The following is a 25,805-nucleotide window of genomic DNA, read 5'->3' on the forward strand; positions in this document are numbered from 1 at the left end:
TCCATACAAAGGATGATGGTAGGCTTCTCTTCCTGCTAATCCCACCTGTACACATTTTATTCTTGATCACACCCATGCACATATCAGTTCAGCAATGCTGGCATCTGCAGAATGACTCAACATGGATGAGAAGATCAGAACCTGACATTTTATTTAGCAAGTGTTGATCTGCTTTTATGTCAACAAGCAGGAGGGTCTAATGTACTCATGCCCTGCTTATGGGCTTGCCATGGGCACCTGGTTGGCCACTGTAAGAACAGAATACTAGGCCAGATGGTCCTCATTCAACAGAGCTTTTCTTACACTCTTATCATGTAACAATAGTATGTCCAAGGGGCCCACTCTTACATGAATAACACTGCTAGATGATTTCCTCACATGTACAGTATCCATCAGAAAAATTTAACGCAAAAGTACATAATATAACACAAAGGAGCATAAGTAGAGCCTGCTGGATCAGCCCAACGGCCCATCTAATCCAGTATCCTAGTAAGATTCATCAGTAGCAGATCCAGAAAAAAAAGCATTCACAAGTATTTTGAATGGATATTAAAATAGAGACAAAACAAAGAAATGCAACAAATTAGCCGAAAACATTGAGAGGTGATGAATATATAACCAAAGAGACTCAGCAGAAGTTGTGGGTTTAGACAATGGAGGTGTTTTTATCCAGGAACCCAAAGCCACTCTCCACCATTGTTCCAATAGATAGTGACAGCCTTGGCCATTAATAATTATGCACCCATTTTTCATAATGTGTTGGAGATGTAGAGGTCCTATGCACCCCGATTTCAGCAGCATGTACTGTCGTGAATTGTTATGCATGAGTACAAAGGTACTGGTGGCTGTTGTGAGCCAGTACTTACAGTGACTGTGGCTAGCAGCCCCTCGGGCACATTGGCCACAATAATGCCTATGAGGAAGATGACGGCCTTCATGACAGTGTACTTCATGGAGACGGAAATGATGAAGAAAACCACCCCTATGGATATAGCAACAGCAGCCACAATATGGACAAAGTGCTCTATCTCGATAGCAATAGGCGTCTTCTCATTCCCAACACCAGAAGCCAGCGAAGCAATGCGTCCAATGATGGTGTTGTCACCTGTGTTGATGACCATGCCAGTAGCAGTTCCTAAGGAGAAAGTAAAATATTGATTATCAACAAACAAAATAATTTTTATTCATTTGAACACCAATGCCATTAAAAAAAACACAAAAATTTAATTGTACCACCCAAACTTTCCAATTAATACTCCTGACTCTTTTTGATAATCCCGTCTTCTACTCTCCTTGATGTCTTAGTTCAATCAAAAATATAGCTATTTTTCTTTGGGCAGGTCAAATGCTGCTTGGATTTCTGACTAAAGAAGACAATGTGGGCATGTGTGTGTCATATTTTAAAATAAAATAATTGACTTGAATCCAAATTTTCTTTCCATGAACAGTTTACGTTATTGGAGCAGGGCTTCCCCACCTCACCATTCCCTATGCAGGGAATTTCCTTTAGGAGACCAGGAGATGATTGGTGTAGGATATGGTTGTGGGGTTTGAATTGCAGGTTTGAATGGATAAGCCAATGTTAGGAACCAAGACAATGTTTTTACGTTGTACACCAGCTCCACATAACTGCATAGCTGAAGGGTAATGTTAGCATGTTGTTGTTAGTATTAATAGGGCACCATCAATGTACACAGTTCTTTCCAGGATGTCAACCTGAACTTGCTCCCTTCCCCAGAGATCTTACAATCTAAAATTCAACAAATGGGGAGGCAAGAAAGGAAAGTCAAGAAAATGGTCTTAACAGAGTATGCCCATGCTTTGCATTATACACAATTGGGCTTAGTTTCATATGGTGATGAGGACTAAATGGTGGAATATCAGAAGGAATGAGAAAATATTGATGTTAACTCCTGCTAAAGTAGCTTTTACATAGGCACAAAATATGTGGAATTTGGATGGAATGGCACCACTGGGGGAGCCACTTAAATACGTACCTTCCAAGCAAGTTGTGGAATAGAAAGCAATGTTTTTGGTCTCCAGTGGGTTTTCATGAGTGTATTCACAGGAGCGAGATTGTGGCTCTGACTCTCCAGTGAGGGAAGAATTATCCACCTGTGGATCAGTCACAAACATTCACATTATCACATTATTATTATTGTAATAATAATAATAATAATAATTTTGACCAGATTGCGGGAGGCAATGGAAGACAGGAGTGCCTGGCGTGCTCTGGTCCATGGGGTCACGAAGAGTCGGACACGACTAAACGACTAAACAACAAATAATAATAATAATAATAATAATAGTGGTATTGTGCATGGCTATCATCACTGCAAAGGCGACAGGGACACTTATGATGACTGAATCACCAATAGAGTTCAACTGCAACAAGTCACTTAAAGACTTACAGGTGAGGAAGCTGTGACCCTCCAGATGCTGAACTACAACTCCCATATGGCTGATGGGAGTCAGAGTCCAACAACATCAGGAGGACCACGTTTTTCTCATCCCTATCCCTTTGTTCTGGGACTCACGCAGGATCTCATCCATGATACCTTTTTCTCATGAGGATAAATATGCAAATTATTAATTCTTAGACAATTTGCATCCATGAAGAACAGACTGATTTTAGGTTTATTGACCTGGTAAGAAATCCCAGATGTGTTTGCCATGCATCCTATTCACCTAACATTGTTAGATTAAGGTGTATTCACTGCAAAATGGGGATACTAGCAAGCATATAATACATTACTCATTATGCAGCAGCTTTTCACGCTGCCCCCCTTTAATTTATTCTGCCTGGGATTGACTGACTGACACGTAAAGAAAGCCAAACTTTAAGTAAATGATGTTGCTGCCATCACAATCACTGCAAGATTACGTAAACAACCCATACAACGAGCAGTGATTATTGCCATAATTTTAATGATCAAGCTCTTTGTGGGAGGACAATTTCTCATACAAATTCAAAAGGAGTGTCTAATTTTAGACTCTTTTTCACTTAGCTGTTGAGTTATCCTTTCTTTGAACATGCCTCTTCATGTCCCTGGTCTGTAGAAAGAGGCTGGGTTTTCTCTTTCTCTTTTCTTTGGCTCAAACTGAGTTTTGTTTTGTTCCTACCTTACAGCCCTGACTGGTGATGATCCGGATGTCAGCTGGTATCCTGTCTCCACCTTTGATTTCCACAATGTCGCCCACCACCAGTTCTTCTGCCGAAATGTCTTTTTTCTCTGCATCTCTGAGGACAAGGGCTCGCTGGTAAGAAAAAACCCAAAATGAAACAGATAAAGTCAGGTGGAGCTCTTAGACTGATTATTGTACACATGCAATTGCTGGAATATATTCAGTGGTCTGAGCTACTTGGAGATCTGCATATGGTAACTATGAGCAGGATTCACTTAAACAATTGTGCTAGCAGGACCAGCACATAGACTCCTCCAAATGCAATGGGGCTTCTCTCCCCACTTTGCCCCCCCAAAAAAAAAACAGCTGGGGGGAGTCTGGAGAACGTCCAGAGCATTCCACAAAAGAAGGAGAGGGGAGATCCTTCCATTAGGCAACCTGAAATATTTGTGCTGACAACACGAGAGGAAGAGTGTGATGCTGGCTTCCAACCTATATGTCCTACTTTACACTGAAGTCTTCTGCATGGAAGACTATCCAGAAGACATTTCCTATTTGATGGACTGTCTGATCTAAGTCAGGTTTGAAGATTAAAAACTCCAGGAAGGAAGAGTGGAGCTTGAAGGTGCCCTTTGACATTTAGCAGCTGAACAGCAGCAGGCTGAGCAGGCGCACAGGGGACCTAGTCAAAGTTTTCGCCGCTATGCTGGTATTGTTTTCCCATTAAAATTATGGTGACACTTTCTAATTTTTCATCTATATGTATATGATGGAAACCTGTGTTCTCTTTTGTCCCCCTTGTTGGGGTCATGCATTTCCTCTCGTTAAGCAATGTGGCCACCCTAATTCTACCATTTTGTCTGCACATTGGTATGTTCTTTAATATGGTGGCAAATACCCTTTACAATGACTACCTGGTTTTTAAATACACTGATATTCTGAGCACTACTGAAGACTCACCTGTGGGATCATTTTACCAAAGCTGGCCATGATGTTCGTGCTTTTAGCTTCTTGATAATAAGCAAACATCCCAGTGAGGACCACCACCAGCACAAGGACCACTCCCAGGTAGAGCTGAATGGTGAAAAGATGGTTCAAGTTAGCTTAAAAACAACAACACTTTTACAATTTCCCACTTGGTGCAAAATAATTTTGTAACTGCACTCAAGAAACTGTGTGAATGAACTTGTTTAAACAGCAAGGAGAAGAGCAATACCTAGCATATTATCAGTGAAATGCCTCAGATTTATAGGCAAGACGTATTGCACAAACATACGGAGGAAACATATAGCTGAATGACAACAGGTGGTCTTCAAGGTCTGCACCAGGTCATTCAATTCTGACCAAGATACATTGGTTTAGAAATTGTCCATACAATTGCCAAAGCTTATATAAGAATTTCAGACAGTTATTTAATCAGGAAAGTGAAAGTGTGTTTTTTCTTAATTTTTGCAATGGTTTTCCATTGGGGGGAGGAACGGTCCCCTACCATTGGGTGGAATGAGACTTAAGTGTCATGGAGGGGTGGTAAGTTGTTAATTTATTATGGTTTGTTCGGTTTTTCACATTTTTTCCCAAGGTGGCATATACATGGCTCTCTCTTTCTCCTCATTTAATCCCCACAGCAACCCTGTGAGATAGCTTAGAGTAGACTGAGAGGAAGCGAATGGGCCAAAGTCACCCAATGAGCTTCATGGCTGAGTCAGCATTTGAACCAGGGTCTCCCAGGTCCAAGTCTGGCACTTGTAGGATTTCCGCCTCAAGTGCCCAAATTCCTTGAGTGGCCTTGGGTACCACGCTCCTTGACTTGGGGGTAAAGAGAACCATGGATGACACCCATGAGAATTACAAAAAGCACAATAAACCTGCAATAATACTTACATTGTTAAATGCCCCGGCATCATGATGAAGATACTGAATCCCGAAGGCAATCCAGCACAGTATAGCTCCAATCCACAAGAGGATGGAAAACCCTCCTACCATCTGCTTGAGAAACTTGATGATTTCAGGAGTAGATTTAGGAGGAGTAAGTGCATTGGGGCCATCTCGGGCCAGAACCTCTGCAGCTCTTGAGCTTGGAAGACCCTGTAGGAGAGACAAAGCGCATAGTTGGGATTAGGGATGGAAGAGGATCTTCTGCTATGCCAACTTTTTGCAGCAGATCTGACACTCCCAAACACGCTTGTCATTGGAAGCACATTACACACTTCCCCGGGTTTTGCAATGCAGGAAAGGGAGCAAAGAAATGTGTGTTTTGCATTAAAAGTGTGTATAAAATGCAACATTTTTCAGAAAATAAAAAGCATCTGTGTAAATTCTGAGAAAACACAGACTCTTTGTGCCTTCATTAACACACACAAAGGTACTAAATGGGCATTTGAATGAGTGCCAGCAGAACTGAAAAGGGGTGGCATTATTAGGTCATTCAGTCCATTCTTAGTTTAAATTAGAAATCTTGAAAGAGCACAGCCTATGTTCAAAAGTGAATTTTAAGTCCCATAATTTATTTTTAAAAAACCAACTTGACAAAATGGTTGATGTACCCAGCAGTCTAAATGTTAAAGTATACTTCAATTTATGCCCCGCTTCATCCTGAAGACTAAGACCAGATAATTAGAGCTGATGGTTGCAATTTACCCCATGAAGCATGCAACTGTGCAAATACTATTGGTGCAAACACACAAATACTATGTCCAGCACATGCTTGAATTAAGTGAATTATAATGCTTGCTGCCTACTTATATGTGGGTGTGTTGTTAATGGCTGCCTCTTGCCCATATTAACTTACTTTAGTGATGCTTGTGCCATATTTATCTTCTAGTTCTTCAATGCTGAGTTTGTGATCATCCTAAAGCAGCAAGAGAGAGAGAGAGAGAGAGAGAGAGAGAGAGAGAGAGAGAGATATTAACAAGCTTTGCTTTTTTAAAGAACAGCACGGGGCTTTCAGAAATTGTATGCCACAGTCAACACGCTCTAACTGTATTTGCACATTGGAACATTCAGACACTGGGTGCAGCTTAAGCTTTTTGAAACCCAGCAAATAATTTTTTCTAGTCTTATTAAAACTCTTCAGCTTAATATGAAATTCTGCTGTGCTTTTTGCCCATGCAGCAACCTTTGAGTTCATCTTGAGTTTTGCTTTAGGAAAAAATCAGTGGAAGTCTAGCCGTACTGCTTGCTCAATATGAGCTGGCTGATAACTTGTCACTCTTCCTGTTCAGATGTATCAAGAGAAGAAGATCTGTAGTTAATCTGTGATTGATTGATTTTTTAATACATACTTGTAAACCTATATGAACCTGTTGGCTTAAAGAGGCATTGCATTTGAGGACAATGGCCCCATTTGCATCTTTAAGATTTAACGCCATCCAGTTAGTTGTGGAATGTAAGGAAAACCATTGGATTAGCAAATCTGAAAGGATATCTTTTTATCTAAGCATCTCAAACAGTTGATTGTACAATCTTTTCTTGGAAAGCACTGAAGGAGAGCCACAGCTGTTGTTGTTTTTTGTAGGCAGCTAGCTGAGTGCTCCTCCATTGTTTTTGTACAACATAATGTGTCACAGGGATTAAGGAAGACGTCTTAATAAAGCTAGCTATGACTTAACTGTGGGGCAAGTCATTGCTCAGTGCTTCAGCCCATCATTCAGATCGCATGACTAATCCCTAAGATATGCAGAGATGAAATTAGAAAGCTGCCTTACACCGAGTCAGATCTAGTTCATCTAGTTCAGCACTGTCTGCACTCACTAGCAGGGGTTCTCCTGGGTTTCAAGCAAGGGGACATTCCCAGCCCTACTTGGAGATGCTGTGAATTGGGCTTAGGGTCTTTTGCATGCAAAACACATGCTCCACCACTGAGCTATGGCCCTTTCCCAAATGGTATTTAGCATGACTGGGGGAGAACCAGTGCTTACAAATCACAGCAGATGCTACACTAGAGGTACATAATCATACCCACATCCCGCCCCCCACTGCAGTGAAACTTACAGCATCACATGGATTGACACAAGCACAATGAAAATGTTTCACACAGGTATGTACTTGTAATGGAAGAACTTTGGCACTGGTGCATCAGGAGTTAAGGGTCAGGGTAAGAATCACGTATGTTGTTAGTCAGTTTGACATGGCATTCACCCTCTTCTGATAAATAAGAGGTTCAAAGCATTAGTATGAAAAGTCAGGAGAGCTGAAACCAAGAACTGACATCTCTTCCAACTTGCTTCACTTTTCAAGCAAATGGTATTGGCCTTCTGATTAAATCTTGGGTGTAGCTTAACAAGACGGGACTTGGCATGAAGGAAGAAGAAAAGCAGAGATTCCGCTGATAATTTCTCCATAGCAGGAGGAGGGATTGCACAGCTTTTTCAGAGACAAACAAGACAGTTCCTTGACTGACTGACTTCTTACATCTATTTGCATTTACATAACTCCATGATATTGTACTGAGAGGGCCACTGCGCCCTTTCCTGATATGCAGATCTAACATGCATGTTGTCTGGGCAGGAAGGGGCTTTTGTCTGTTCTAGCTGAGTAGCCCTTTCCTTGTCATACTGATTCCTTTTTCACCGGGCCACTGTTCTTCTCCTTTTCAACATAGCTTCAGAGCAAGGGAGTGGATCCCTAAAACTCCAGGATTCTCCAGCTGGCTGGAGGTGGCAGCTTAATAAAAGAAGGGTAATGACCCACATTTGCCTACCTAATTGAAATGCAATTAGTCAGTGTTCATAAAATCAGTGTTGAAAGATTAGATGCACTGCTGGTAGAGCAATACAAAACAGTGTGCCTTTGTTGGCCATTGGAGCATGTATTATACAAAGGTAATTAAACGATTTCCCATTCAAGACTGAGAGATCTGCACTACAATCTGTCCCAATTTCCCCAAGAAAACTATTGATTAGGACTTTGGTTTCAGCTCATCTGCTCTGTCCCAGGACAGCTTAACAAGGAAGTATGGAGCAGCCTGAAGTCACTCACCAAGTCCAACTCTTTCTTCAGGTCCTCGGTGTTCTTCTTTTTCTTATTCCCTTTCAAATCTTTGTACTTTTCATCTCCTTTGTCTGCTTTTTCCAAATCCTTTTCTCCACTGATCTCAATAGAGTAGATGTCAAGCTTTTTCTGAAATGTAAATGAGCAGAGATGGGTTGGCTTAGCATTATGGGTTTGTCATAAGGGGGCAGCAGAAATACCCAACAGACAGGAAGCAGGGGGAGTGGTACAATTCTACTCCAGTGTTTCAACCTCCCTTCTGATTTAACATGGAGCATTTATAAAATTAATTCTGGAATGTGCAGTTAAGCTGAAACTTTTCACTGCCAGCCTTTTTATGCTGGCCCGGTTGAATGTTTTTCCCTCAGCTTTTGTCAGGGGAAGATATCAAAACATCCCTAGAAACAAGAGACTCTGCAGATGCTCTATGAATGTCCCGGACACTGTAGAGCATATTCTCTTTCATTGCCCATTGTACAGTACGCTCCGTCAACGCGTGCTGTCCCCTCTTCTGGGTGGCCTGGAACCCCAACAAGGTGAATGTGTGGGATTCTGCCTATCCGACGTTGACCAAAGGGTAACGGCGGGGGTAGCTGAGTTTTTGGTAGCAGCCCTCCAAGGAGCAGGTTAACAAGGAAAATCACTGACTCTATATGTGTATATATATATATGTTTGTAGCCAACCGCTGCCTTCTTACATATACTTCAAGTCACTTATATGTTACTTTTTCTTTTATGGTTTTATCTGTACAATGCCTAATAAAGGTTTGATTTCATTTATCTGCCTTACTGATATGCACAAGTGAACATGTAATGAAACATAGTGCATGCACTCAAATGAGCCCCATTGGGTGCATCAATATGATCTTTGGTCCTATGTTTTATCAATGCACACATCAGTAAGCTGCGGGGGAGAAAAAGGAAGAACAAAGGTTAGGAAATAAAAGCTGTGGCAATCATGCATATGTTCGGAAAACAAAATGGAATTGTGGTACATTGCTATGGCATTGGTGCCTCTCTGAAGAAAAGACCAGGTAATTTGGCTCCTTACTATTCAGAGTGTGTTTGGGACAACATGTTTTTAATAATCTCTTTTAAAAAAAACAACTTTTCAGATTGTTGTTTTCTAACTGATATTCTCACTAGTTCCCAGCAAGCTAACCATCACTGTCGCATGTCTTCCTCCCTCTCAAATAAACATGCACACAACCTTACAAATATTCTGCAGAGCCTGAAATAAGAAATGGTCCGAATTGAAGAAGAAGTCATCTATATTAGAATTGAACTTATTCCACAAAGTCAATAAGCAATGCTTAATAATTTGGATATGTTTAGCCATAAATAATGAGCGACATGAGATTTTAAAATTATCATAATGCTGACCCCCTATCTCAGTAAGAAATTCAGAGTCAGATTCCAGAGGGGATGCTTTGTTTAGTTTTAAAGTAGAAAATGTCTATGACCAACAGTGTAGACATTATTAAATATGATAGTTTGGGGGGTCACCAATGTGGTGCCCCTTCACCTACAGATGCCTTCCCTGGCACCCACAAGCTTCCCTTCTTTGTCTGAAATCAGTCTTGAAAGAGGCATATATTAGTAGCCAATAGAACAGGCTGCAATGTGTGTGCGTTGCCCACAACATTGTTGTTTCAAATCACAAATCTTGGCTACTTCTTAGTATTACCTCTTCCAGATAACTCCTGACTGTGCCATTGACCCAACCCTTCTTGTCAATCTACACAAGCTATTGGTAGTTGCCCCACCCATTCTATTCTGCAATGGACATTGCCCCACCCATTCCAATTAATTTGGATGTACAGATATGCCATTGTTCTCTGTTACCTCTTTTCCAATAGCTTGCCCTGCTCCAAAGACTGGCTTCCTGTTTTCATCTCAGCTCATCAACTTTTATATACATAGCTTTCCAGATCATAATTGACCCATAAACTGCATGCTGTTCTGTAGAATAGCCAGCTTATTGGCTGACCCCATTCCTTAGCAGATTCTTTGAGGATTACATTACTGAGTTTGTAAGGCATAGTCATACCTGGTGATTGAGGATCAGGTCATAGCTTGCTTATTGGCACAGAGCTGAGCTCAGAACATGTGTGCACTTCAATGTCTTCAGATAACTTGGTTAACATACTTTTAGTAACAATATTAAAATATAAATCGAATTGGTTTTTGTTTTCCCAAACCTATGTGTCTATCAGCTAGACCAGTGGCGTAGCGTGGGTTGTCAGCACCCGGGGCAAGGCAAGTAATTTGCGCCCCCTAACCCGTGAATTTGCGCCCCCTAACCCGTGGATTTGCGCCCCCTAACCCCCAGATGTTGCGCCCGGTGCGGCTGCACCCCCCTGCACCCCCCACGCTACGCCACTGAGCTAGACTTGTCCTGATTGCTTTATAAACTTAGGGCCCACTCATACCTTAGCTTATTGTGCTTTGTGAGCCCCTCCTTCAATTCCCCCTCATCCAAGTGGCATTCTTTTCCAACTACTGGTGGCCCATACTTTTGCCTCCTCTTAATTCCAGAGATTCTCTATGCTTTGAGAACTGAATACGAGAGCTACAAAATTTGCATGGGGAATCTCCAGATCTAGGGAGGAGGAAGTGTGGGGTAGAAGTAGTTGGAGGAGAATGCAGCATGGGTGAAGGGAAATTTAAGCAGACACAAGGAGTTCACAATCCACATTAAACTGAGGTATGAAAAAGCTCTAATACTCAGGATTCTCTACCAAATTGGAACTAAAATGACAGCAAGAATTGCACAAGTAATTCAATTTATGCAAGTAAAATTATTCTGTTTGGGGTTTTTTGGCATTCCAGAAACCAGCAAAAACATTGGTATCTGTTTATCCTTAACTGCCATCCTATTTCCATCATTTGAAAGTAATTTTCTGGTGCTTCTCCTTCCCAGCCATTTGACTCTCATCTATTTCTGCTGCTTTCTGACTCTTTCCGTGTTGCCTGTGGAATAAAGTTTGCAGACTTGCTGATTTTGGATAGCACCAGTTCTATGTTCTACAGCTCCTGGTATACTGTGGGTGCCATTTTGATATTTAGTTAGCAGAGGATGGATCAGGCTTCCTCAAACTCGGCCTCCAAATGTTCTTGGCCTACAACTCCCATGATCCCTAGCTAGCAGGACCAGTGGTCAGGTATGATGGGAATTGTAGTCTCAAAACATCTGGAGGGCCGAGATTGAGGAAACCTGGGATAGATATCAACAACCCTGTGCACTGTGGGATATTTCCCACTACAGTGGTACCTCGGGTTGCATATGCTTCAGGTTACAGACGCTTCAGGTTATAGACTCCGCTAACCCAGAAATATTACCTCATGTTAAGAACTTTGCTTCAGGATGAGAACAGAAATTGCACAGCAGTGGCACAGCAGCAGCAGGAGGCCCCATTAGCTAAAGTGGTGCTTCAGGTTAAGAACAGTTTCAGGTTAAGAATGGACCTCCGGAACGAATTCAGTTCTTAACCCGAGGTACCACTGTATTAAGGTGGGCTCTCTCTTTTTTGCAATTGATCAACTCAGCTGAATGGCCCTTTAAACCCTATTTGGTATTTTAATCTCTGGAATAAATCATGAGGATTCTTTCAACTTGACACCTCATTCACATTTCTGATAGTTTGATTGTTGCTGGGGAAAACAAATCAGTTCAAGCACTCTTGGTTTTGGAAAGCGACATGCAGCAGAATCGTATAGATTTACTCAGAAGTAAGTCCTAGTGAGCTCAGGAAAAGGACCAAAGCTCCACGTCTGAACATGTGCTTTCCAGATCCCAGGGCCAATCCTTAACCCCTCCAGTTAAAAGAACCAGGTGATGTGAAATACATCTGTCCTGGAGAGCCACTTGCCAGTCAGAATACAAAATACAGGGCAAGCAGGTGAACAGCTTGAGAACACCAGATTTTGTAGGGTTTCTGGTGCTAAACTGGTATCAGCCTTTGATAGAAATTCACTAAGAATCCTGTGTATGTGTAGTAAATTACAAATACACACAAACCTGTTCCTCTCCTCCCATCCAATTATAAAGGTTAAAGTTCTACACAAAGATGCAGAAGAATTTAATCTCTTACATCTCCATAGGAAAGAACTTTTCCGTTTGCCACAGAACTAAGACTGCAAGACTCACGTCTACTCAGAAGTAAGGCCTATTGAAAACCCAGGTAGGTGGGATTAGGATTGCAGCCTAAGGGTTGCCTCCAATGCTAGTTCTCAAAATAGACTCACTGAAGTTAATGAGCCTATTAATTTCAATGAGTGAGTGGAACTCAGTTGGATACATCCCTGACCTTAATCAAGAAATCGTCTTCTCTTCTTAAAAATTTCCCAAAGTATTGGGAAAGAAGAGGACAGGTATATTTCAATTATTAGAAGCCAACTGTTTCCAGAACTGAAGAGCACCCAGCTATGGAATATCTGCTGCCTTTATCCCTTATTTACTCACCTTCCCCATGGTAGACTTCCTCTTTCTTTGACCTAGTGGAGCAATGGATGTCTCTCAGCCAAATAAATGTACCAAGTGAAGGCCCTTGGGTGAAAAAGTCAAGACCCAATGAGCTCACAGGGCTTGCAGCCTCCAGGAGAGTTAATGTTAGCTGGCTTCTTGTCCACACTTAAGCATCCTCTAGGCAGGACAGGCTCACCTTCCAGAGCCCTGTGGGAAGAGACTGCTGCCTGCTGGCCCTTATGAATGTTGCCAAGCCACACCTCTTTAGCTGTCTGAGGCCAGCCCATTCTCTGCTTCATCAAATGGTAGGTGGAAAAATACCTCAGTAATGGGCATATGAGTTCCAGGTCAGGGCTTCTAATTATGCTTTGGCAATACTTTTTCCTCCACGAGGAAGCAAGGGCAACTTAGCATCTTTTGATCTACTCATGAGCTTCCTTCAAGACATCACTTTGACTCCCTGCTTTGTTCTAAAGGAAATCAATCCCCACACTTCATTGCCTTCCTTTCCAGATGTGCTGGGACTACAAGGAGAGAGGAGAGATGGCTTAAAATAATTTGTGGACTGTCATAGGTCTGGCAACACCTAGTTGGGCTCATCTGCATCATTGTAATTCAAGATACTTAGAAAATGCTAGGATTCTTTTTGCAGCCCTTAAATCTTAAGAATGCAAGCCACAAGACTTTACAAGAGCAAGCAAATCACAAGGCAGAGTTATATATTTTTTCAGGGTTGATGTTGTAGTATTCACCAGCTCTCTAAGAGGAATGGAACCTGCTCCGGGTGGGGGAAGATTTATTACTTCTTTTAAAACTGAGTGATGTTTATCAGCAAACCAGGAAAGATCAGTTTCCTAAAGTCTAAGACATTTATGCTAAGGCAAGAGAAATCAAGTAAAAGTGTAATGACTGTTTTGTTCACAACAGGGCAATCAGTGGGAAAGAAGAGTCTAGCAGATTTCCTTATTTCTTATTTCAGTGTATACCTACTGGGATTATAGAACAAAAAATGCTGTTTGTTGTGTGAATTGGGGCTCCTTTGCATTTTATCAATCTGTTGCTGATTAGTTGCATTGGGTAGCCCCAAGTTTTATGACAGAGGAAGAAAAATATATGTCTCTGTCCATTATTTCCAAATTCAGAACTTTATAAACCTCATTCACAGGGGTAGCCAACATGGTGCCTTTCAGATGTCGGACTACAATTCTGATCATTCCTGACCATTGACCATGCTAGCTGGAACTATTGGGATTTGTAATGAATAACATCTGATACGCATCATGTTATCTACACCTGCTCTTTCATGGTCCCCTTATTCTTTAGTCTATACTAAAGAGCCCTCAAATGCTTTAGCTTTTACTTATAGGGAAAGTTCTTCACTGTCCCAATCATTTCACAATTCAGTTATGTTCATATTTGTGCAGAAGACACTGTGTTCACTGAAACTTATTCCCAGGGAAGGATTGTAGCCTCAGTTGTGACTTTCTCAACTCTGCACTGTTTCTGAGATGGGGCAACTAAAATTATACCGAATATTCAAATTGGTGTATTGGTTCAGGAAGAGCAGATTAGGTTTGCATTAAAATGTGAGCTGAGCTGAATTAATTCCTGGATTTATACTACGGTATTGTAGCATCAATAGTTATATCACTTTCACCATCAATATCCTCATTAATAACTACATAATGTAAACCCCATCCTTGTCTGTCTCACTTCCGCTGTAAACTGCATGGGTGTTTTTCTCTGAGCTGTCCACCATGACCCCAATCTCTTTTGCAGGAAATATACATGTCCAATTTAGACCCTAGAAATGTATGAAATGAGGATTTTCCCTATATACTTCATATATATGAAATAAGTCTCATTCTTCATTCCCATACATTGATTCCCTTTTACCTTTCTGTTTGCTCATTCATATGGTGTTGAGACAACTTGTGGAGTACTTCACATCATGATAATTTGGTTATTTCACTGCCCACCTTTGACTCCAGATCATTTTTTTTTAAAAAAAAAAACCACTGATGACACTTGGGAACCCTTACTGCTTCATTTCCTCCTTTGTAAACATTGCCTGTTGGTTATATAATCAACCTCTACCAATTTACTTGGGAAAGAGATTAGCTCAACAGATCTGTAGCTTCCTGGTTCCTAGTCCTCTGTTATGGAAACTGATTTTGATCATCCCCTTGGTGCCCCACTAAGTCATGTGGGGCTTACAGAGACCATTACCTTTCTAGTTGTGGCAACTTGCTTGCAAAAATATCTCCCAGGGAAGCTTTGGGCAGCTCAATACATTTTGCGGCCTTAAGCAAAGGGAAAGATGGTATCACTTCTCCATTACATGTACAGAAGCCAACTGGAGTAGAAGTTGACTCTTACATCAATGGTAGTGACATCACCGAGTCCTCCAGCATCTGTGAGGGCAACAGACTGTTGGCCACACAGAGGAGAGCAGTTGGGGACTGTCACTGCTACCCACACAAACACACCCTCAGCAATTTGCTCCTCAGTGTCTTCCTTTGCATTCATTCTTCTTATCTTTCTTTCTTTTTCTTTTTTGGCCAGAATTCTTGCTCTTTTTAATTTCCTTCATTTGTACAAAACATACTTTTTAAACAAAAGCACGGCCTTTTATAGCTTCCTTATTGACCTATGCTGGTATCAGGGCCAGATTTACGTCTGATGAGGCCCTAAGCTATGGAAGGTAATGGGGCCCTTTATATGTCCAGCTGTCCTTTGTCAACAACAAATTGTCTCTGTTTTTTTGTGTTGAATATATGCTATATGGTAATTTATGGACCTAATAAGTATCTAAAGCCACATAACAAAATACAAACATCATAAAAGCCTACACAACACAAAACACTGTTGCTGTATGTAAGTTTTATTTTATTTCTTTTTATCTTATATTTTGGAAATGTACATCCAGGTTTTTTTCCTTTAAATTTTTTTGGGGGCCCCAGGAGAGTGGGGCCCTAAGCTATAGCTTGTTTAGCTTATATGTAAATCCGGCACTGTCTGGTATCCATGTGCCCTTTTTACTCATACTATCAAGGCCTTTGTCCTATTGTTTTAAAATAACCTCCTGGCTTCCTGAAGAGATTCAACACTCTGGACTTCTCCTTCAACTCCTTTTTAACCCACTTGCTTATTTTAGAGAAATCGAATCTTCTGACATTTCCCCTTAATATTCCCTTTACTGGTAATTTCCAGTGGTGAATTAATGGTGATCAAAAGGTCGGCAGTTTGAATCCCCACAGCGGGGTGAGCTGCCGTTGCTCTGTCCCAGCTCCTGCAAACCTAGCAGTTCGAAGGCACACGAGTGCAGGTAGATAAATAGGACAGTCATTTAGTGTATCTGAAAATTGTGACAGTCTTTTCCCCTCTATCCTCTTCCTCCTTGAGAGTATAAACTTTCAGAACCCCATTTCTGTAGGATCAGTTATCTCAAACCAGATGTTTACGATACGATATATGATACGATATATCTTTATTGTCATTGTCCCATGCAGGACAATGAAATTGCAAAACTACATAAAACTACATAAAACTATCACAAAACTACATAAAACTACATTAAAACTACATAAAGCTACTACAAAACTACATAAAACATTCAAAAACCCCTAAAAACTCTAAAACCCTATTCTAAAATACACTATACTGTACAGTAGTGTACTGTTTCTCAGTTCCTGCTGACTCCCCCACCCCAATTTGGTTTAAAAGCTGCTTTCTATCCATTTGTTGTTGTTGTTATTTTAAGCACCAAAGGCCTGGTTCCATTTTGGTTTAGGTGAAGCATCTGTCCTTTGTACAGCCTGCTCCCCAAATGTTCTCCAGTGCCTAGCAAATCTAGATCCCTCATCCTGGCACCACCGGCTCGTCCTTGGCAGTGGAATCTTGTGGCTCTTCCTGACTAGTTGGTCCTGCATGGGAAACAAGTGATAGCTCTGAAAATGCTATGTTGAAGTGTCTTTTCTTCAACCCTTTACCTAGCAACCTAAAACTGGTTTCCAGGACCCCTTGATTATAATGTTCAATGACTAGGCTGGTCTATACAATGGTTGCTAACTCCTCCTCCGAAAGCAACAGTTTTGCACGAAACCATGTTAATACAGATGTGAAACAGGGGGGGGGAGTGTTAGTCCAAATCAACTTAATAATACCCAGGTGTGCACTTATAATAAATGGAACCTTGTGAATATATGACTGCATATATAAAAGAAAATGCTCTGAATCAGATAAAAAGTTTAGAAAATTGAAAATAAAATACCGGAAGCTGACATTTGCAAACCAAAACTAACTTTTTAAGCTATACCCATTAGCTATTATTTGTGAGGAACTCACAAGCTGGCTTTCTGCATGTACATATGGCGAAATAAAAATATGTGTATTCTTCACAAATGCCGAGGTACAAGGAGGTAATGTAGGAAGGAAATGTTAGGTGATTCTCTTGAATCCTCCTGTTTGCTGTTAAATAGAGTTTCGGTTCTCTTCTGAAACACCTATTGATCTTGGTGAAATCAAGTTGGATCTATAATTAGCCAAAACCAAATTAAATGCAAATTATGTATGCATGAATAATAGTATGTGAATGAGCTGGTGTTCATTTCTTACTTCCCAAAACCTGATTCACACTTTCTAAATCCCTCTGTATGATTCAGCTACCACTGAAATCTTACCAAAGGTGATGCAAGAAACATGTGTGGGTGAATGAATGAATGAATGAATCCAGTTTAACATAACTTATTTGGATTAAGTTGGGTCCTCAGTCTGTGTATTGATGCTGAAGCAGGGTGCTTTCATAAGAAATTGGATGTGCAACTCTCACAGCTATCTACAAAAAATAAACTCTTCCCCAAGCATGCATTATTTTGATGTGTTAAAACATTTGCATCCCTAAAACATTTTAATCCACGTGTTAAAAATCCATGATAATATGAGCATTAACCAAACGGAATTTTAAAACCCAGTGAGAATAAACAGAAGAGCACAACAGGAAATTGATAACTAATTAGATTCAGTAACAGGAAGCAATCAATAGGAACAGCAAAGCAGTAACCTTTCAGACCCAGCAAGTTCCATAGACTTTCTAAATAGCATTTGGTTCACCTCTCATCTGGAGACATCAACAGATATTTACAATATTTACAGGTACAGTGCTTTGCTACATTTATTCTTATTATGCCAACTGTATCAATCTGTAGTATTGTTTATTGGCAGCACTTATCAGGTGACCTAGCCAATGTATGTCTTTAAGTGATCCCTTCAACATCCTGATATCTCACTGTTGCTGGTTGCCACTAACACCTGCTTGGCTCCAACAACTGCTACAACCAGTATTTTGCTCCAGGCAAGTATGGAGTGCTGGTGGGTGGTTTTGCAGCGGCATTTTTGTGTTTTTCTCCCTTTCTGCTCCAGCACAGTCATCTGCACATGTGTGTGTGTGTGTATTCGTCAAAGGTGGAGAACCTGTTGATCTCCAAATGTAGCTGGACTCAAGCTCTCATGAGCCCAGTCAGCAATGGGAAGATGGGCATCCATCAATGTTTGGAGGTTCCCCATCCCTGCAAAATCAAAGGGTAGCCAATGTGGTACTCTCCAGTTATTGTTGGACTGCAGCTTTCATCATTCCAAGCCAGTATAGCCAGTGGTTGGGAATGATGGAAGTTTTAGTCCCATATCATCTGGAGATTCACACTTCCTGGTATGAGTAAGAGGAACAGAAATGGTGGAGGTGAAAGAACACCTAATGGTTCTACAACAAAAGCTAGGTTCTGTTGCTTACACTCTCAACACTCTGGCTTCCAGCCTGCCCCATATGAAGAATCCTCAAGAAATGCATTATGTACAACCCATTTGTGCCTTGCTAGGAACTCAAGGTAAACCATCACCATATTCACCCATAAATCCTGTATCTTGGTGTTGTGGCTGTTTTTCTTCATGGAGGCTCAGCACAGCATGCTGCCAGAAATAAATGCATAAATAAATGCATAAATAAATAACTAACATTGCAACACACTGTGGTCATAGAGGAAAAGACGTCACAGTAAAATTGGTCCTTTTTACGTTGTCTTCCCTGGTTTAATGGGACAAAGAGCGGACAACCTGCTTCAACACAGCAACGGCAATTATTTGCCATCAGCAAGTACCTGCATAGCTGAAACTGCCTGTCCCTTACATCAGCTGCAAATGGTTCAGGTAGCACTGTATATCTGTTAGAGCAGAAGGGTCATTTCAAAGAACTACAAATACTGACATGTGTCAGAGAAATCAGATGGCAACGTGGCTTCTCCAGCAGTGAGTAAGCATAAGCAAAGGGATTGTTGCCTCAGGGCAAACTGTGTAAAACACATTAGGTGCTAGGTTGTCAACTAATATGGGTCCTACTTTGGATTGCGCAAAGACGGAATAACTGGACATGGTTGACTTTACCATTAGACAGGGTAAGGCAATCACCTCAGGTGGCAGGTGCTAGGAGGCCTCCAGTCAGCAGGCCATTCCTTCTGTTTGGGGGATGCCGTATGTTTAAAATGTCAGTGTAATATATTTTTAGTGTATAGTGTGGGCCTGTCCTCAGTGATGCAAGCACTTCAGGTGGAATATGCTCTAAGGCAGTCCCCCAGCTGCCCTAGAGGCTCCCTGCCATTCTCCTCTGTCAGAGATCAGAACTAAACATGTCAAATGCCTGACCTCTAACCCCTGAACAAGTCTGCTGGCTGCAGGTGCCCTAAAGGATACTGTTCCATTGCTCGCATTAAAGCAAGATTCAGTGGCCAGTCTCGTCAGTTTCTGTGCATGGAAAGGGAGGACACAGTGCCGGATTTACGTATAAGCTAAACAAGCTATAGCTTAGGGCCCCACTCTCTTGCCCCCCCCCCAATATACCTCTTCTCAATTGTATTTCAGTTCAATGATTCCTTTGATAAAATACATATTTTGTTATGTGCAAATGGCTTTAGATACATGTTAGGTCCATAAATTACCATATACCATATATTCAACACAAAAGACAGCGACAATTTGTTGTTGACAAAGGACAGCTGTACATATAAAGGGCCCCATTACCTTCAGCAGCTTAGGGCCTCATCAAATCTCAATCCGGCCCTGGGAAAACGGAATCTTGTTATTTGCCTACTATTTTTTATGTTTTATTTATAGGTTATGACTACAGTGGTACCTCGGGTTAAGAACTTAATTCGTTCTGGAGGTCCGTTCTTAACCTGAAACTGTTCTTAACCTGAGGTACCACATTAGCTAATGGGGCCTCCCGCTGCCACTGCGCCACCGGAGCATGATTTCTGTTCTCATCCTGAAGCAAAGTTCTTAATCTGAGGTACTATTTTTGGGTTAGTGGAGTCTGTAACCTGAAGCGTCTGTAACCTGAAGCACCTGTAACCCAAGGTACCACTGTACTTCTGTTATGTTGCGATTATGTATTATATTCATGTTGCAAGCTATGGAAAAGTGGCATGAAAATAAAATTACTTATGTATGCATGCATGTTTCAGCTGACCTTCAGAAATTTATTATTGATGATTATGGTAAGTAATTAATCATTGATCATATTAATGACTCATTCTGTTTTGTTTCTTGCTCCTCTTCTGCTGCCTGTTGTTATTGAAATTTTGGTTTGTAGGCAACTATATTATTGGTTTATAATCATCATCATCATCTCTTTGCCTTGGATGGAGAAAGCAGCTAAGGTATTAAATAACTAGGATACTCTGGGGGCCAAGTACAGTGGTACCTCGGGTTAAGTACTGAATTCATTCCGGAATCCGTACTTAACCTGAAACTGTTCTTAACCTGAAGCACCAATTTAGCTAATGGGTGCCGCCAGAGCCCGATTTCTGTTCTTCTCCTGAAGCAAAGTTCTTAACCTGAAGCACTATTTCTAGGTTAGCAGAGTGTGTAACCTGAAGCATATGTAACGTGAAGCGTATGTAACCCAAGGTACCACTGTAAAGTCCCAGGATGTCACTTCCTTGTTGCTTTGGGATTAACAGAGGAGTTTGTGCAAGGTTTAAAGCTTGACATACCAGCACAGATATGAATGCAAGTCAAACAAACCAACATACTATCTGTAAACTGATCATTAAGGCTGGCATCCTATCCCCACCTACTTGGGAATAAGCCAGGTTGAATCAGACCCTCCAAGTGTCCCTAGTTTCTGATTTGATCCCAGAATGTCCCACTTTTCCTTAGGATGTCCCTATTTTCATTGGAGGGTATGGAATAGGACATCCCTATTTTCATCAGGGAAATGTTGGAGGGGACACCTCTGTTTTCATCAGATAAAGTTTTGGAGGGTATGCTGAATTCAGTAGGACTTACTTCTGAGTAGACATGGTTAGGATTGTGCTGTATAAAGAAAGGTGTCTTCTGCACAAATGAGCCTTCCGAACATGAATGAGAAAGAAGCAAATGCCTTAGTCTAGTCTATTGAGCATTAAGAATAATTGACTAAAAAGGAAACCAGGAATCTTAGCGTTTTGTAACTTTGCAGAGATAAAGGAACCCCTGTGATCGTGGTAACCATTATCCGCGCTTTGACATTTCAGCTGTGCCATCCCAGCAGTTTCTGCAGATGGTCTTAGAGGAGTAAGGAAATTGTATATGTCATGGAGAAAGAAGAGAGTCCACTTTGCCTTGGGTGACAGTGAGTCATAACCATCAGCAATCAGCTCGAATATCGAAGAGCCAGATGCCATCAATCATTTCTATCTGCCTCATCAGTTCTGAGGACTTCACACTGAACAAGAGCAGCATTATGTACATTAGGTTTGGAAAGAGAGGGAGACAACATTGCTTGATAACTATGTAAGAAATCCTAATACCACTTCATAGACCAGGAACAATCTTAGCCTTGAAATGATAGCAGTTCACCTTTTTCTCAAAGTTACCTGTACATTGCCTATCACCTGTAAGCTTAGCCTCAGCTGATAGCATGTTCACTCTTTCTACTCATCTTGGCTGATAACAAATAGCCAAGACGATGCTGCCAGGTGGGTGCAGGAAGAGTTAGATGCTTCTCTGAGAGGGGGACTTTCCCAGGTGCCTTTAAAAAAGCAATCCATGGTTAAAAGTAGATTGTGCCACACAAATATACGTCATCTCCTCCATAGTCTCCAGCAGTCCACCTTTATGCAGTAGATGTTTCTTCTAGTGCTCAGCTCCCAGTTCTTGTCTAAACTCAAAATCGTACACACATAACTGGAGACAGATTTCTGGGATGATTTTTGTGTGCCTTCACCTAGGGTTGCGATACTTCTGGGACTTCCTGGTCATTCAGCCCTTGCAAACAGCATCCAGGCGAAAATTGCTGAACTGTCCGGGGAAACCCAGACGGATGGCAGTCCATGTCAGTAGTGTAGATTTGGGTGAATTTCATAAGGAATAGCTCAAAAACTCATTTTTGTTTTGAGATTTCGCACAAAAACAACTCAACAACCTTTGTGTCTGGTTGGTCACTTTTTGATTTTCATTAATTTTTTTATTAAATTTTTCAAAAAATAGAAATTAAACAAAGAAAACAAAGAACAATACATAACACTGTAAACACACTTATTTAAAATGAACACACTTATTCAAAATGAAAACTAATGGAAATATGGCAGCCCTAGTTCATGCCTTTCCCCCCCCACCCCCCGGCCTGGGCCTGCACACCCAGTGTGGGCCAGTTTTGTAACCCCTAAGTGTGCATCTGCCTCTAAGAGATCAAAGGTGCCAGCACGATGGCCTTGTTTTTCTCTAGACTAGTTAGCTAGATTAGAAGCTTTTCTATTCAAACTACACATTTCCTACAATAAACAACTTTATTATTTTCTTACCTACAAGTATCTGTATATATGTGACATTGCAACAGGTAACGTCTATTCTCTAACTTAGATTCACTAGCTAAACAGTGCATACAAAAGGATTTCAATAGGTAATGGAACCTGCTATCCCAATAGAAACATTTAGGACAGCATGCAGAACAGTGGTTTGTTTGCCCCCCCCCCCCGCAATACTTTGAATAGATTTCAGCAGATGCAAGGGGGCTTATATTTAAAACAAACAAACAAACCTTTGGCCACTGTCCTTCAAGCACATCATCCCCCTGATTTCAATGGGGCATCTGCATATGTGCTGAGATGCAGGATTGCAGCCTCCTGAGCTAGCCTTTAGACCCCTCCCCCATACAAGCCAAAAGGCAGGTAAAATTAGGCTTTAGGGTTGGCACACCTCGAGAGTTGCCTGAGTCATCATGTTGCAATGACGCATGGGACGTTGCGCCAATCCCAGCTACAGGAGACCTTGCACCACTGCATTAGGGTGTCAAGGCTGCATTGGGCAACATCTTGGTGTGAGTGGCTGGGGGAATGGACACAAGGCACTTGCGAAGTTAGGAAACCAAGGCACTAGGATAGCACAGAGCTGAAAGATCTCCTGGGGATCATACTAATTCAGCAGTAGCTAGAGTCTATGTCTCACAAATGCCAACCATGCAGCACACAACCAGACACTGAGCCACATCCACACCACATATTTAAATCAGTCTGATGCCAGTTTAAACAGCCACAGTTTCTCCCAAAGAATTCTGGGATCTGTAGTTTGTTAAAGGTGCTGAGAGTTGTTAGGAAACCCTTATTCACTTCCCAGAGCTACAAATCTCAGAGTTCCCCGGGGGAAGGGATTGATCGCTAAAGCACCTTTTATTCTGTTGGATAAACACCAGGTCTGGCATCACGAGAGTTTTCAGTTTATATATTTTTTAAAATGTGCAAAAGGCATAGCAAAAGAAGTCATAATATGATTTTGCATGAAGTGTTAATTATGTAATTATCTACAGTCCCTAGTATCAATCTGGTGTGGAAATCATGCTAACCATAAAAAATGCAGCCGATTCCTTTGCTTCCTCCTTCCTCAATTTACCTTGCACTCATTGCTACCATGAGTTGCAGTTGCAACACAAAGAATGAGGGTAGTTGTCACCTCTTCCTAGAGGCCATTTAGGCCCAAAGAATCTGTGATGTTTTCGCCCAGTGGGCCAAAAGATATAGGCATGCCCCCCCCCATAGGACTGGAAACTGCAGCCTGAGCAGTTGCTTTGGATGAAGAAAGCATCGGCAAGGGTCCGGTGATATTGTATAAGGTATGTGGGGGACCCACAAAGACTTCTGCAGCTGCTTAGAAGCACTGTTGCCACTTGGCTCAGTTAATAAAGAAATGATCACCGCCTTTTGCAAAGGAAGCTGGCAAGGAATGGAAAACAGACCTTAGTTTGCCTACCCATGTGTTTGAGTGTCTGAGTAGGACATGGGAGAGCAGGGTTCAAACCCCCACTCAGCCCTGAAGCTCATTGGGTGACCTGGGGCCAGTCACTGCGACTCAGCTTAACCTTCCTCACAGGGTTATTGCGTGGATTAACTAACCGTGTACACTGCCTGGACTATAAATTAATAATTATTAATAAATATATAGTATGAACAGAGGGATGTAATAATAATAATAATAATAATAATAATAATAATAATAATAATAATTTTTATTTATACCCCGCCCTCCCCAGCCAAGGCCGGGCTCAGAGCGGCTTACAAGCAATAATAAAAACAAGTTAAATGATTACAACTTAAAAACAAAATTAAAAATACAACATTAAAATATTGAAACATTAAAATATTAAAATGTAGCCTCATCGCAGGAGGAGAAGGAAAAGAAAAGAGAAAGAGAGGGAGGGAATCAAATTGGCTCCAAGCCAAAGGCCAGGCGGAACAACTCTGTCTTACAGGCCCTGCGGAAAGAAATCAGATCCTGCAGGGCCCTGGTTCCACCAGACCGGAGCCAGAGTTGAAAAGCCCCTGGCTCTGGTTGAAGCCAATCTAATTTCCTTAGGGCCCGGGACCACTAGGGTGTTGCTATTTATGGACCTTGAGGCTCTCCGTGGGGCATACTGGGAGAGGCGGTCCCGTAGGTACGAGGGTCCTAGGCCGTGAAGGGCTTTAAAGGTCAAAAGCAGCAACTTAAATCTGATTCTGTACTCCACCGGGAGCGAGTGCAGCTTGAAAAGCACTGGGTGAATATGCTCCCATGGCAGAGACCCCGTGAGGAGCCTCGCTGCAGCATTCTGCACCCGCTGGAGTTTCTGGGACAGCTTCAAGGGCAGCCCCGCGTAGAGCGAATTACAGTAGTCAAGCCTGGAGATGACCGTCGCATGGATCACTGTGGCCAGGTCGGGGTGGGAAAGGTAAGGGACCAACTGTTTGATGCGGCGAAGGTGGAAAAATGTCGCCTTGGCTGTTGCTGTAACTTGCGCCTCCATGGAAAGGGAGGCGTCAAGGATTACACCCAAACTCTTAACAGAAGGCAATGGCACTAATTGGGCCTCTGCAAGAGAAGGGAGTTGGTCCCTCATCCCCATGCCATCCCAACCCAGCCATAGGACCTCTGTCAACGAAGGATTTAGTTTCAATCGGCTCCCACGAAACCATCCAGCCACAGCTTCCAAGCATCTCGTCAGTGCGTTCGGGGCCGAGTTGGTGTGGCCATCCATTAGCAGATAGAGCTGAGTGTCATCAGCATATTGGTGACAACCCAGCCCAAAGCTCCGGATAATCTGGGCAAGGGGGTGCATAAAGATGTTAAAAAGCATTGGGGAGAGGATTGCGCCCTGCGGCACTCCACACACCAAGGAGTGGTGCGACGACATTTCCCTCCCTAGTGCCACCCTCTGTCCCTGACCAGAGATAAAAGAGCACAGCCAGTTACGGGCTATGCCCTGTATCCCCACGTCTGCGAGGCGGTGGTCCAGAAGATCATGATCGACCATGTCAAAGGCTGCTGACAAATCTAAAAGGATCACCAGTCCTGACCCGCCTCGATCCAGCTGTCTACGGAGATCGTCTGTTAGGGCAACCAGAGCCGTCTTGGTCCCAAAACCAGGACGGAAACCGGACTGAAATGGATCTAAAGCCGATGTTTCCTCCAGAAACCTACCAAGCTGTTCAGCAACCGCTCTCTCAATTACCTTACCCAAATATGGAAGATTTGAAACTGGGCGGTAATTGGATAGGTCTAAGGGATCTAATGAAGTTTTCTTTAAGAGTGGACATACCACTGCTTCCTTCAGTTCCCCTGGGAATGTCCCCGTGTCAAGGGACAAATTGATAATTTCAACCAGGGGGGTCCGCACAACATCTGGACACTCCCTAATCAGCCAAGACAGGCACGGATCAAGGAG

At 42.0% G+C, this 25,805-nt stretch overlaps 1 protein-coding gene across 1 annotated transcript in view; it reads right to left on the minus strand.

The window, feature by feature from the left end:
* The window catches only part of ATP12A (ATPase H+/K+ transporting non-gastric alpha2 subunit), a 25,141-nt gene extending 12,432 nt beyond the window's left edge, over window positions 1–12,709 (minus strand). The window contains exons 1-8 of the mRNA XM_082200939.1: window positions 12,581–12,709; window positions 8,104–8,244; window positions 5,915–5,974; window positions 5,008–5,211; window positions 4,087–4,200; window positions 3,124–3,258; window positions 1,998–2,115; window positions 867–1,135 (exon numbers count right to left, since the gene is read on the minus strand). Coding sequence (XP_082057065.1) covers window positions 867–1,135; window positions 1,998–2,115; window positions 3,124–3,258; window positions 4,087–4,200; window positions 5,008–5,211; window positions 5,915–5,974; window positions 8,104–8,244; window positions 12,581–12,589 — 1,050 coding nt within the window. The 5' untranslated portion in view covers window positions 12,590–12,709. The remainder of the gene's footprint in view (window positions 1–866; window positions 1,136–1,997; window positions 2,116–3,123; window positions 3,259–4,086; window positions 4,201–5,007; window positions 5,212–5,914; window positions 5,975–8,103; window positions 8,245–12,580) is intronic.
* Window positions 12,710–25,805: the final 13,096 nt, after the last annotated feature.

The sequence above is a fragment of the Podarcis vaucheri genome, assembly GCF_965113315.1.
Source record: "Podarcis vaucheri genome assembly, chromosome: 15".
Classification (NCBI taxonomy): Eukaryota; Metazoa; Chordata; class Lepidosauria; order Squamata; family Lacertidae; genus Podarcis; species Podarcis vaucheri.